The sequence below is a fragment of the Anser cygnoides genome, chromosome Z (assembly GCF_040182565.1).
Source record: "Anser cygnoides isolate HZ-2024a breed goose chromosome Z, Taihu_goose_T2T_genome, whole genome shotgun sequence".
NCBI lineage: Eukaryota > Metazoa > Chordata > Aves > Anseriformes > Anatidae > Anser > Anser cygnoides.
In genome coordinates this window covers 31,722,048-31,735,589 of record NC_089912.1, presented here as the reverse complement: position 1 = coordinate 31,735,589, position 13,542 = coordinate 31,722,048, and the positions used below count along the sequence as shown (strand labels likewise).

Below are 13,542 nucleotides of genomic sequence, written 5' to 3'. Positions count from 1 at the left end.
AAAAAAGCTTTTGAACTGAACCCCATCAGGTAGACAGAAGCCCATCTCATAGCAATTGTGGTCTAAAGTCATTTTCACATTTAGCTTGTCAATCCCAAAATAAAAATTTTTGACAACCTCAAGAAGGTAAAAAGCAGCAGCCTAAGATCACACTATGGGCAGTCTAGTCATTACATTCAGAAGTAGCCATAGCTGGTGCTGTCTTGAGTCCAGCTAATTAGGGGATGATTATGCAGAGTTGTGTCAGAGGAACTTCAGTGGTGAGGAGAAATTGTGGTATCATCTGAAGAAAAGCAGTAGTTAGACTAATAGCACTTAATTGAATCAACCAAAGCATGTCTTCAAAATGACACAATTAAAAGCTGATGTACCCATTCTGTAAAAGTAGATACTCCAGGGTTCACTCAATTGTAAATATTTGTACTTAATATAGTAAAGAAAATAAAAAGCTAATGGGCTTACTTGCATCTAATTTCTTAATGAAAGGCAGTTTCTGCAACCATTTTACATCAAGTGTGAATATGTTGCTTAACATTACAATTAATGTAGAAGAAATCAAGGGAATATTTCATACTATATTCAGTTTTCCTTCCAGTTTGGTAGTACTTGCTTTATATTATGTATGCTGAATTGCCAGTAAGAGGGTATTAAAGCTCAAGAGGAAATTTTAAAAATTGGGTAATATTTATTTGCAGTAATTTTGACTGTAAATGAGTTGCTAAATAGGAATCTAGCTTCCAAATAGGAGTATAATCAAAAGGCTGTCTGGCCATCTGTTTTGTGCGGGAACGAGTACTCTTTGTATGCTATCGTGCTAACAAATAGATGTTTCTAGCTGAGATTTTGGGCTTAAAATGTAACTTAATTATGCCTGCACAGGCAGTATGAAATGCCTTACTTTTATGAATCTTTTGCTGTTCTCTTTTAAATGTGAGTAGTCAATTAAGCAATCTGTTAGTTAGTTTACTAGTAGCTCTTGACCATGCAGAGGTCACTCTTTTCATAGGTCATCATTAAGGAAAGCTTTTGAACTGTAAGCCTTACAACAAAGCTTAGTCTGTGTATACTTTCACTTCCATCTTTGTAGGCAACTTGCTTGAAAATGGAGCCTATTTCAGGATATGACTTAAAGTACAATTATTTCTGTTTGACTACTGTAGGCCTGACTGTTGCAGAATGTGACCAGACTTACGGAGGGTTCTTTGATATTCTGAGAGGAGGAACAGAACGGTTTTTCACAAATATTAAGGATACATCTTCTAAAGTTATCCAATCTGTGGCCAAGTGAGTAAAAATAAATTGTGCTGGTAAGAGTTCTAAATGAAGGCTCAGATACTTCTTCTAGAAATGGTCAAATTCAGCATTCTTTTCTAAATATGAACTCTAATAGCTAATAGTTAGCACTGAGACTTTATGAATTATTATTTCTAATGTAGCTTTTTTATTAATATATTTTAGAAATATGCTGGGGGGAAAACCTGTCTACAAGTGCTGAATTTCCTGCTGTTGTCTGCTCTGTTTTACACACGCTGAAAACCTGGGAGAGATGAGCGGAGAGGGGTGGGAGCAGGGACGAGTGGTATAGAAATAAGACTATCATGGATCAAAATAAAAAAAAAACTATACAGGGTGTCAATGAATAAAGAAAGAATAAGGAAAGATAGAGTGATGATAGTTAAATGGAATGGAGGGTAGAGAAACTGCAGGGAAATGGTGCATTGGCTCTTCTGTCCAGTTTAGTTTTCAGTTGTCATCCTGTGTCCTCTTTCACTTTGTCAAATGTAGGTGATTGAATGGAGAGATTTTACGCAAAAGGAGTGGTTCTGCACTCTGTCTCCTTTGCCCTGAATTACATAGAAGAGTACTTTCCTCCTCGGATGTATATGTTCTCAGATTTTAAGTGTATTGTTGTTTGTAATGATTCTTTTCACTCCCACTCCAAATGATTTTCACTACCTCTGTATAATTGGTCATCACAGTATGGATTCATACATTTTTGAACTTATAATCAAGTTTTATGCAGTGTGAAGACTTTTTCTTAGTTCTAGGACGAGGAGGTAAGTCAATATGATGATAGAACTACAAGAACTGTACTTTGTCCTTTACTGTAGGGTTCGTAGGACTTTAATTGGAAATACTGTACTTGAAGTCTTTTGCTTGTAACTGCTTTTCTGTCAAGTGTAGTCTGTTTATTGTACTGCTCTAAACTGTTTGTAATGATCAGAGAACTCAGATCTGTAGAACTTGCACCTCTGTAGCCACTTCGAGTGCATTTTTCTTTGTTTGGTCTTATGTTTAGTCTGTTTAAACTTCTCATGTATGGCTTTAAAAGGCCAGGTCCTCCACTTTTTAAAGGTCAGAAAAGCTATACAGCTTTGATCTGTCCTTACAAGCCTTCCACAGATAAAAGCAATTGGCACAACATCAAATTTTTTGTCCTGGGAGAACTACACTGACTCGAGAGAAGAGCGGGAGGCGTACAAGGGGAGTGAACTGTTGCATGATGAAAAACAGTGACTTCTCAGCAGCATAGAAGAACTGTAGGAATTCTGTGTATGAAGTATTATGATGAGCTGCTTTTAACTTTTCAGCAACTATTCTCCATTTTAGTTCTTTGGCACATGCTGTCTTACAGACCTCTGTTCTTTGTCCCCTTGTACCTGCTACCTTTTGTGGAACTGATCTTCCTGTGCCTGTCTGTTCAGTCTTGCTTTTGTTGCTTTCATGGTGTCTTTTTAAAGAAAATTTACTGTGTGATAATGGATATATTCTGCCAATTCCTTGCCTTTGGCAGCTCTACTACTTAAAAACTTGAAGGTACTTAATTCCTTGTCTTAAATTCTGCCGATTTTGCTTAAATTTTGAAGTTTAACAGCAGAGAAATGACTTTTCCTTAGTGATAGATAGTCCTTATTCTTCTCTTCCGTTGACAGTTATAAAATTACAAAGTTTTAAGCTGTTATTCTCATGCCTTTGTTTTTACTCTTTCACTCTAGTATTTTGATTGTACACTGCATGCTTCTGCAGTATTCTTGCACTCCACTTCTTGTGCTCATCTCCACAAGACTTTCTGTATTGTGCCTTTCCCCAGGGGTGAGGGATAAGAACTCTCTGTAGGTTACCTTTCAGTATGGAATGCCTCATGCTGCCTTCTCACCTTATTTTTATTTCTTACCTGACAGGTTTGTGGGGCTTTTTGCTTTGTGTGTTTTCATTTGGTTCCATAATAAAAGTAGCATGCAAGGAGTAAAATAGTAACCGTATATTCAAGCTCATCTGGCAGCTTCTGATGTATAGAACAGTGAGTACTTGATGGTCAAAGATGCTGGTCAGTTCACACGCTCTTCTCTTTCTAAAATTATTTGTTAGAGAACAGTGATTGCCCAAAATAAGTTTTGCATCTTGGTTACAGTGTTCATTCTGAATTGTTAGTCACTGTACTGTTGGTGAACTATACCCTTGGCACTTTAGTTAGAATCAAGTTTTAATTTTTTTTTTACAATAACGGAAGAGTATGATTGAGATGGAAGCTCTTTTGCCCTGCCCAGAACCAGGGTCACTTAGGCCTTAAATCACAGTGAGACACAAACTGCTGAAATTCTCTAAACTGCTTCAAACTTAATCCAGCATGATTTACTTTGTGATAGTGTCTGAGCCCCTGTCAGGGATCTGAGTGCTGTTGGAGATATTTTTGTGCATGTCTTGTGGAACTCAATAAATATTCTTAGTCAGGAAAAAGCTCTTCACTTTTCCATCTCATTTGCATTAATCACAGAAGGTCATATGTGGTTATTCACTAGAATTGAGTATCTCGAGAGTATAGTTTGACATGGTTTGGGTTTTTACACTTAACAGTTGTAAGTGCTAAGATATTCAAATTAGATCATAGAATCGTAGAATGGTTTGAGTTCGAAGGGACCTCATGGATCATCCATTTCCAACCCCCCTGCCACAGACAGGGATGCCACCCACTAGATGAGCGTGCTCAGTGCCTCATCTAACCTGGTAGATAGCCAACCATTGGTCTCTTCTAGCCAAAGGGGGATAAAATGCCTCCATGTCCTGTGAGGAATTGGTAGAGGATCATCAGACAGTGTCTGTAAATGTGCCATGACTTAATGGCAAGCTGTCACTTTTGCTTTACATTGTCTAAACATTAAATACCAAGCGTAATAATGAGGAGATAGGTTCCCCTCTGATGTTTTGGACTAGGCTGATTAAATACAGATTGATGTCTAAGGCGACTCATACACCTTAAAGGGAATGTGAGGTTGTCAAATTTATTAAAGCTCTGCACTAGCAAAAACAAATGCTGGTCTTGAGGAGGACTGTCTTGATAAAACTGCATTCCTTTCCTGTTTTCCCTGTGAATTTGTTGATTGGTTTCGGGAATGAAAGAAAAGGAGGGAGTGCACCAAGTACATGAATGTGCTAGTGAGAACCAGTTACTTCAATACTTGTTTTCCGTATGATGTTTAATCAATACTCAAAGAGAACCTTTTCCACTTGTAATTCATCAGTGCTCTTTAGTGGCCCTTAATGCTGCAAGTTTCGTTCTCTGAGTCTGTATTCCATTTCACTGGAATGGCAGCACATGAATTAATGTGAGCAATATTTAATGTTTTACAGGGCCTATGTAGTCAGAAGTTCTTTAGCATTTACACACTCACTGTGCTTCTGAGAGTCCTACCACTAGGCTTGTGCATTCTTAAATTTCTTGTACATTAATTGTGCTGAAATGCTAATCCATTCTTTGTGTCTGCTGTAGGACATACCTGTTTTCTGTCAGGATCATTCTCTGCCCTCAGAAACTTGTGTTGTGGCTACAGCTGGCAGAATAAAGGACTTAATAATGCCTTTTCTACTACTGATTGCATCCTTGACTACCTTTCTAAAACACTTCAACAAATATGAGAAGCAGACATTCTGGATAAACTAAAATGTCTCTTCCCTGAAATGCATTTTCATTTCTACACTTAACTCCTTGTGTTGGAGTCTGTCATCTCGTTAGAATCAGAGAGATCCTTGGGATGGAAGGGACCTGGTATTGAAACCTGGTATGGAATTTGCATTCTGCAAAACTTTTGATTGCTCTTTTTTTTATTACTTTGTCAGACTAGTCTCTTCTGCTGAAGAAATCATGATCTAAAAATGCAAGAACAATTAGCTGCCTTTTATTGCTAGCTTCCTTTGCTTCTAAAGTAATTTTGTTTCTTGATGCTGCATTAATGTTTCATTTGATAGATCTTAATGTTGCATTAGGTAGTTGAATGATTAATTCAGTTTTACAAAGCAAAACCAAGTGGAAGCAGATTGTGAATTTCAATGCTGCATTTCTTCTTGGCCAGTAAGAAAATAAGCATCAGCAGTGGGGGTACTTAGGTAATGAATAGGTGTTTTATTGTGAGTGTAGAAATGTATGGAGGAAGATTGTTTAGTGTTAGAGCATTCTTTGACTAAAGATTGTGCTTTGCGTGCTCATGTTTTAGCTATACCAATTCATCTGTTTTTTATTCTTTCTTTCCCATCTTCAGGTGATAGCAACACACGGTAACTGTGTGCTCATCCAAAATTTTGTGCTGTATGCTAACTAGCTTTATTTTAAAATTGCTTATTTTTTAACTTAATTTGCTGGAGTGATGTTTTGTTTAATATTAAGTATCACTTTTAAATGCAACTGTTCTGACAAAACTAGCATTGCCAACCATTTCCACAATGAAAAGTCTCTAACATTTAATTACAACTTCTGATTTTTTGCAGATACTTGTACTGCAAAATTAAAATTTATATTTTATTTGCTACATTTTGCTTTAGGTATCTCACTATAAAAGCTTTGCCTGCTGTTATCAGAAGAGGAATTAAGTGTTACGAAAACGTACTTTTCCCATTTACCTTAATTGGAGCCTTAAAAAGCCTAAAATATATGGATATTTTTCAAGCCAGAAACCCTACATGTAATGTCTTGACTTGTTTGGGTGTTGTTGCACTCATCACCTGCTGGCAATATTGCTATGTAAATGAAACGTCCTGCTATTAGTAGCATGAAAGGAAAAACGTCAGTCCTGATATTTTGTTACAGGGTTATGTCTTGAAATGTATAGGAATGCATATCAGTGTGTGTGTGTGAAAAGTGGACTGAACAATTGTTTGTCTATTTTGTCTTCCTGAAAATTAAAGAAATCTTATTTGCCAGTCTGAAGTGAAACGCTCCAGTAAAAAGAATATCTTGTGTTCCATTGTTAATACTGAATTAGATCTCAAGTCCTCAGAATAAAGCTTAAGGAAAACATGGAATAGGAATTTGAGGAAAGTCACACATTTTAAGAGACTTCTGTTGATTCTGCAGTTTGGGTAGCAGCTACATTTTAATTAAGACAGCAGAACTATTCTGAAGCTTTTTTCAGTTGCAACAGGCATACGGATTTTTTTTCCTGCAAAATAGCAAGCTTGTCTTGGCTGTAATGTTATTGTCATACCAAATAGCACTTTTTCAGTAAGTACTTTAGCTATAATGTGCATGGAGCTTTTCTGCAAGTGTGTGTAGTGAGATCAATGCTCCTAGTAATGTTGCATTTTAATTTAGACAAATGTAAAAATCAAAGATGTGTAGAATGGTGTTGTTACTAAACAGGTCAGTATCTGAAAATATTCCTGAATGGATGTAAAGAGTTTTTCTTTTTATAGCTCTGTGCATTCATTTCACACTGTTGTTTAACTTGTGGTAATATTGAAGACATAGATCTTTGTCCTCAGGCTATCATATTAGGTGGTTCTTTGTCTTGATACTAAAAAAAGTTGAAGTCGTTAGAATGATCTGCATGTTTTCATGCTTGAAGCTGGTGGGTGTAAGTGACAGAGTTTGACACTTCTCAATCATAAATGACTGTGTTCATCACTAGTAAGAATTCATAATTAGCTCTGAATGTAATTTTCTCCCTTAATCAGTTTGGCTGAGGAAGTTAAATATTTCCAAAGTTGCAAAGAAATCTGAAATAGACTAAATGGCCAAACACTATCTAGACTTAGTTTTTAGTGCTTTGTCTAGTAAGGCTCTCAAAATTCCTTGTAGTGACTTCAGTGTATCTTGAGACCTTGGGTCATTTATCGTTGTTAGGACAATGACTATGCCGGTCCACATAAACATTCTTTCATGTCATTGCATTCAAAGGAATTGTTCTTACCTCACCTAAGATCATCCTCCCAGTCCTTGTAAATTCAATCTTTTAAACAATCCCTCCAGCCTCTTTTGTATTTAATAGCAAGCCATAAGAAATCAAAGAAATAATGTTTTCTCTTAACGTTTTGAAAATGAGTGTAGTATTCTAGGTCTTTAAGTGTCTTGAAATTTTGTAGTAATTCTAAAACACCTGGTTTTGATAATGCATTTGCATTCTTTAAATATGCATCATACTGTGGTGAACTTTTGATATTCTGGAGTTATTCTACTAATTTAAGTAAGGTACCTAACCCAAATTCTGTAGGTGATACTTGTTCTTGCTTTGCCAATCAGGAGTGCAGGCCTGTTGGATCTAACTCAAGGGTATTGGGTTTATGCTGGAGTCTTTTAGTCTTTCTCAGGCTTTTTCATCCTGCTACATAGCAACTACCCTGGAAAGAAAAAAAATATTAGTAATTTTAAAATACTAAGTTATTGGCATAATGTAGGTAATTAAGCAGAGATGGAAGGAATTGAACTAAACACAAAAAAACCCCTGCACAATTATAGAAAAGAAATGAGTAGTAATTGCTCACTTTGGGCATTTTGGAAGTGAATTTTCAGAGAAATGATTTAAATTTATAAATTCAATGAATATGCAGTAAATTTGAGCTATCTGTGAAAAATGTGAATGAATATACAGTAAAGTTGAGCTAAAATCTATGAAGACAGGCTGAGGGAGATGGGGTTGTTCAGCCTGGAGAAGAGAAGGCTCTGGGGAGACCTTACAGCGGCCTTCCAGTACCTAAAGGGGAGTACAGGAAAGCTGGGAAGGGACTCTTTGTCAGGGGGTGTCGTGATAGAGCAAGGGGTAATGGCTTTAACCTAAAAGAGGGAAAGTTTAGCTACTGGGGAGAAATTCTTATTATAAAAAAGATGGAGAGTGACTTTTTACATGGACAGATAGTTCTAGGATCTGGGCAAACAGTTTTAAACTAAAAGAGGGTAGATTTAAATTAGATAAAAGGAAGAAATTCTTTGCTCAGAGGGTGGTGAGGCACTGGAACAGGTTGCCCAGAGAAGCTGTGGATGCCTCATCCCTGGAAGTGTTCAAGGCCAGGCTGGATGGGTCCTTCAGATGGAAGAAATAAAAAGTTATTCATTGTAGTGAGTGGAGGCTAAGACCTGAATTTTTGAACTTATGGCTCAAATGCTTCTATTTCCCAGTATTAACTCCAATGTGTTCTATTTCAGTTATGCAAAAGGAGACTTGGATATATCATACATCACTTCCAGAATTGCAGGTATGATTGCTACCTCTCTCAATCATTTGATAGTTCTTAGTATACGAAGATCTCAAGGTGGAGTATTTTCTTCCTTCTGTTTTCAGTGATGTCCTTTCCAGCTGAAGGTGTAGAGTCTGCCATCAAAAATAACATAGAAGATGTGCGGTTATGTCTGGACTCTAAACATCATGGGCACTATGCTGTGTATAACCTTTCTCCAAGAACATACAGGCCTTCAAGATTCCATAATAGGGTGTGTATAATTTTTGTGTATTTTTATAACAGGTCTTTGAACACAGTATCTTGATTTATATCTTCAGCTTCCTGTTGTGAGATACGTTAAAGTAGGCTGCTTAATCAAAAGTATGACAAAAGAAGAGTATAAACATAAGGTTAGAGTAGCCTGTGTTCTGCTTGTCTTTGGTTCCTGTTCAAAGTTATAAATTAAGGCTAATCTTTAATCTTACTGACTCAAGTCCATTTCTTAGGCTAGTGATATCTTTGAAGAAATGTATTGGTACCCTTATATATTTCAGATTTAAATGAAAAATAACAGTCTTACTAAAACTTCAATCTCTTCTCATTCAGAGTTTTTTTTTTTTCTTTCAAAAGTAGCACTGCTTTGGAGACTGATCTTAAATAATGCTGATGGGACTTTCTCCTTGTCCCACGGCATACTGTTTGACTGCAGTGTGTCCCAGCCCTGGAGTGTTGCTTTTTCCTGAGATGACTAGCTGACTGCTTGTTGCTACTGCCTGAAATACCGGTATGATTTAGCTGAGCCTTCAGTAGCCTTCCTGGCTATTTCTCTGATGCTAAAATGAAGACACATCCCCAGTTCAGTAAACATGGTAGTGAGGACAACTTGGTAGGTGTTGAAACTCTGGACTTCTGTCAGTGCTCCTAAATATGCTTCAACTGTCCTGTAACTAGTTCATCAGTGTGAGTTATTGCTGTGTTTTGAGTTGTCTAGCACTGGCTACACTAGACCTTATCTACACTGCGTGTAGAGATCACGCCCCTTCCCCACAATACTGACTGCCCAGTGGGGGGTCTAAAAGCATTATTTGCTACGTGAAACCCCTTTTGGACCTTATTCTGCAGAGCCATCCTTTAGCATTGCTTCAGTTATCTGAGCTTGCTTAAACTTCATCAGGCTGGGAAACATTTAATGTATGTTATCCAGCGCTTGTCACTTCTCTATTTGCATCCTTACTTTGTACTGTCTACAAGTTTAAATGTCACACCTGAATAGCAGTTATGACCTCTTTGGGTGGAGGATTCTATTCAGGATCAACATTCTTTGAATTTGGTTCAGTATGAGGTTTAGTTAAAGACTGTTAAACATGGAGGATAATAAATGTTCAGGGAACTTACTGCTTGGAGCAGGTACTTCAAAGCAAAAACTTCAGGAATGCATTTTAGCACTAAGGTCCTGGAGAAGTCCACTGAGGCTAATGTATTTAAGTGAACTCATTTATTCCTTGTTCTGATAAAGCTATCAGTCTCTTTTTACGGAATGATAAATTCTGTGACTGGGAAATTGTCTACCCTGGAGGTGTTCTTTGGTTATGCAGGTCTGAGGTACCTAAACACTGATATTTCTGATGTATTGATGCTGTGAGTGGCAATATGAATGCAGTTAAATCTTCTGATGGCCTGAAGATTTTCTGGTATACATTTATCTTAGTGACATTGATTTTGTTGTATGATTTTTGTTTTGCTTTACTGTATCTGGAAAGAAATAATATCTTGTATCTTGTCAAAACACTGTGTTCCTGCCCACTTTGTTGGCTAGGAGTGTTTAACTTCTATAAAAAGAAGCAAACAAAAAAGCAAAAAAGTGTCTTCTGTAAAAACAGATATTTTACTTGAAAAAAATCTTGTATGAATTAAAACTCATGATGGGAAAATTTTCCCTGTCGATCTTTGAAATCCAGATACATGATGAATAATGCTTCCTGACTTCTTTAACTTCATTATTCAGTGCTGGGCTAGAGCAGTCAAGTAAGAAGCTAAAGAAGCTTAAGCTTCTCTAGTGCCACAAAAGATGATTCTGGCAAGCCTTAAACTTGATCAAAATAGAACAGCATCTAAAACATTTATGAAATGACACTTTCATGGTTTCCTATGTACTATGTCTAACTTTTTTTTAAAAAAAAACGTGATTAAAGTTAATGGTAGCTTTGAAATCCTCTCTGCTAACTTTGAGTCATGTTTGGAACAGGTTGCTTCGAGAGGTTGTGCACTTAGTCTCTGGAGATTTCTAAGACCTGCCTGTATAAAGCTCTCAGCAAGTCAGTCTGACCTCACCACTGACTCTGCTTTGAGCTGTTGGAGCCTCAGGAGATCTCTAGTTCACTGCAATCTGAATTTTTCTTTGATTCCATCTTATAAAAGGAGGTTGTGGGTCTTTAAAGGTGTCAGCAAAACAACATTTTGGCAATTTCAATTTTGATAATGACCTGAACGTTTTGAGCTTCAAACACAGCCAAATGGAAAGTGGGCAATGTTGTGTGGTTTTCATTTCATGGCAAAACTAGTGTCTGAGCAGAAAGTAAGCTGTAAGTAAAAAAAAAAAAAAAAAAAAAAGTCATTTCTTTAACTTTTAGAATGTCTTTTCCAGTTCATTTTCTGGTTTGCAGCATTACAGCTATAATATGATTCTTTCAGTAATAGTGTAATATTTGAGATGTACTGAAGTCCATGTTGAAACCCATGGTGAGCAAGAATATAAAGGGCTGCTTGCTTTAGTTTTATCTGGTCTGTGGTGACTTTGCAAAACTTTTCACTAACAAAAGAATGTTAAATCTCTAGCAAAGTGAGGCTTTCTGAAACAGCCAACTTCTTAGCTTTTCACTGTACTCTAGTATTTTAATTTATAGAAGACTTCGTATGTCAGATTACCTCTTGCAGCCTTTTTTCCTGAGCTTGGCATCTCATTGAGAACTTCTTATGATAGTTCAGGTAATTAATCTGAGTAACCCTTGAACTCTTCTATTTGAGAAGACATGTGGCTGATAGTAAACTTGGTCTTTCACCTTCATTTTCAGCCCTGTCTAAAAAGAAAAAGGTTGCTTTGTAAGTTGTTCACCTGGTCCTGATAGAGCATTTGCTCTTTGAGTTGCAAGTTCTCACGGATCAGGCTTCTCATGTACTGTGTTCTTACCAGACAGATGGCTTTAAGAATACAGAGGCTCAGCAGTGAAGCGATTATTTGGCATTCTTTTGTAGAACTAATTCCAGAAGGAGTATTACTGAACTGTTGAGGCTCTTTGAATAAAGGACACAAGTGAAAACATACTGAATTTAATCTTTTACTTAAAAATGTGCACTACTCAGGTTGAAAGCTTTTACTACCTGAAATTTTCTCAGAGAAAAAAAAAAAAACTGTTGTTGATACTTCTAGTACAGCAGAAAGTAGAACAGACCACAGGTCTGCTGTGTTTGATCCTATAATGTGATGCTTGTAGTGTGCAGCAGTATTTTTGGGAGGGGCATGTTGCTTAATTTCTGCACAGAGGTGGCACTGAAGTGCAAAATTTCCTTTTATACATATGTCATATGACATATATGTCATGTTGTTTCTCATTTTGGCTGTATCTCTCATTGCAGGTTTCTGAATGTGGCTGGCCAGCAAGGCGAGCACCAAATCTTCAGAATCTGTACAGTATATGCAAGAACATGCATTTATGGCTGAAACAAGATCAGAAAAATGTTTGCATTGTGCACTGCCTTGTAAGTAATTGGTTTCTCCCAAGTGCTTTGCTCAATCCAACTTTAGGTTGTGATTAAGGATGCTAGTATCACACAGTTCATGAACATCACTGGTTTTCCTCACTGTAGGGCCTGGAGGGAATTCCATCCTGCTATGTATTAAGAAAAATTATTTCCATAAATTTTCTCTTTAGGCAGTTAGAAGGATGGTGTAGCTCTTCCTTGCTGTCCTGGCTTCAGCTAGGATAATTTCCCTCCTAGTAGCTGTTACGGTGCTGTGTTTTGGATTTAGGTTGGGAATAATGCTGATAACGTGCTGATGTTTTAATTGTTGCAGAGCAGTGCTTACACTAAGCCAAGGACTTTTCAGCTTTTTGCTCTGTCCTGCCAGCGGGCAGGTGCAGCAAGAGCTGGGAGGGGACAGACCTAGGACAGGTGACCCAGACTGGCCAAAGAGATGTCCCATACCATATGATGTCATGCTGAAAAATATATAGGGGTGGCTGGCTGGGGCTGGGGGGTACTGGCTGCTTGAGGATCAACTGGACCTTGACCAGCAGCTGCTGAGGTGGTGAGCAATTGCAATGTGCATAACTTTCGTACACATTAGTAGTAGTAGTACTATTATTATTTTCCTTTCTTTTCTGTCTTAAGAAACTGTCTTTATCTCAAGCCGCAGGCACCATTTTCTTCTGATTCTCTCCCCTATCCCAGAGAGGGAGGGGGGAGGGTGAGCAAACGGCTATGTGGTGCTTAGCTGCTGGCTGGGTTAAATCTCAACACTTGCATGTAATATAGAAGGCATTATATAGAAGGGATTAAGGCAAAATAGCCTTTGGGAGAAAAAATGTTTTCTGCCATCTTAGTGTTTGCTCTATATTTCATTCTACTATTTTGATGGAGCACTCTTAAGTTGTAAGTAGCGGCTGGGTGTAAACTGCTTTTCCTGCTACTGTGCACTTGGAATGTAATTATCTGCAGAACTGCAGAAACCTACTGTGGGACTTTGGTGGATCCTGCTTTTGCTGGCAGCCTATTGCCTTGTAAATTCCAGTGTTATTTAATGTATCACTAACTTTGATATAGCCCTCAAAAAAGCAAGTGAACTGATTAAAAAAACAACCTCTCATGTCAAACGTGGGAGAGAAATAATTTTAAAGAATAGTTCATATGCTCAAGATTTGAAAACATGAGGTTACTGTCATGTTTGCATATGAAAATTACATGTCAGTATTTCATATGCTTTTTCTGTGCAATAAAAACGTGACAGTTGTTGCAGGAAAGTACTCAAAACCAGTCCTTAAAATGGTACAGTGTATGGTATTGTGCTATCAGAGTCTAAAACAGGGTTTGTTAGGTATACTGCCTTAAACAGAACTTTGC

At 37.4% G+C, this 13,542-nt stretch overlaps 1 protein-coding gene across 2 annotated transcripts in view; it reads left to right on the top strand.

Moving 5' to 3' along the window:
* Positions 1 to 13,542, top strand: part of GAK (cyclin G associated kinase) — a 78,335-nt gene that overhangs the window by 29,358 nt on the left and 35,435 nt on the right. For both annotated transcript variants that reach the window (XM_066987876.1, XM_066987875.1), the window contains exons 11-14: positions 1,161 to 1,284; positions 8,411 to 8,460; positions 8,547 to 8,695; positions 12,058 to 12,180. In XM_066987876.1, coding sequence (XP_066843977.1) covers positions 1,161 to 1,284; positions 8,411 to 8,460; positions 8,547 to 8,695; positions 12,058 to 12,180 — 446 coding nt within the window. The remainder of the gene's footprint in view (positions 1 to 1,160; positions 1,285 to 8,410; positions 8,461 to 8,546; positions 8,696 to 12,057; positions 12,181 to 13,542) is intronic.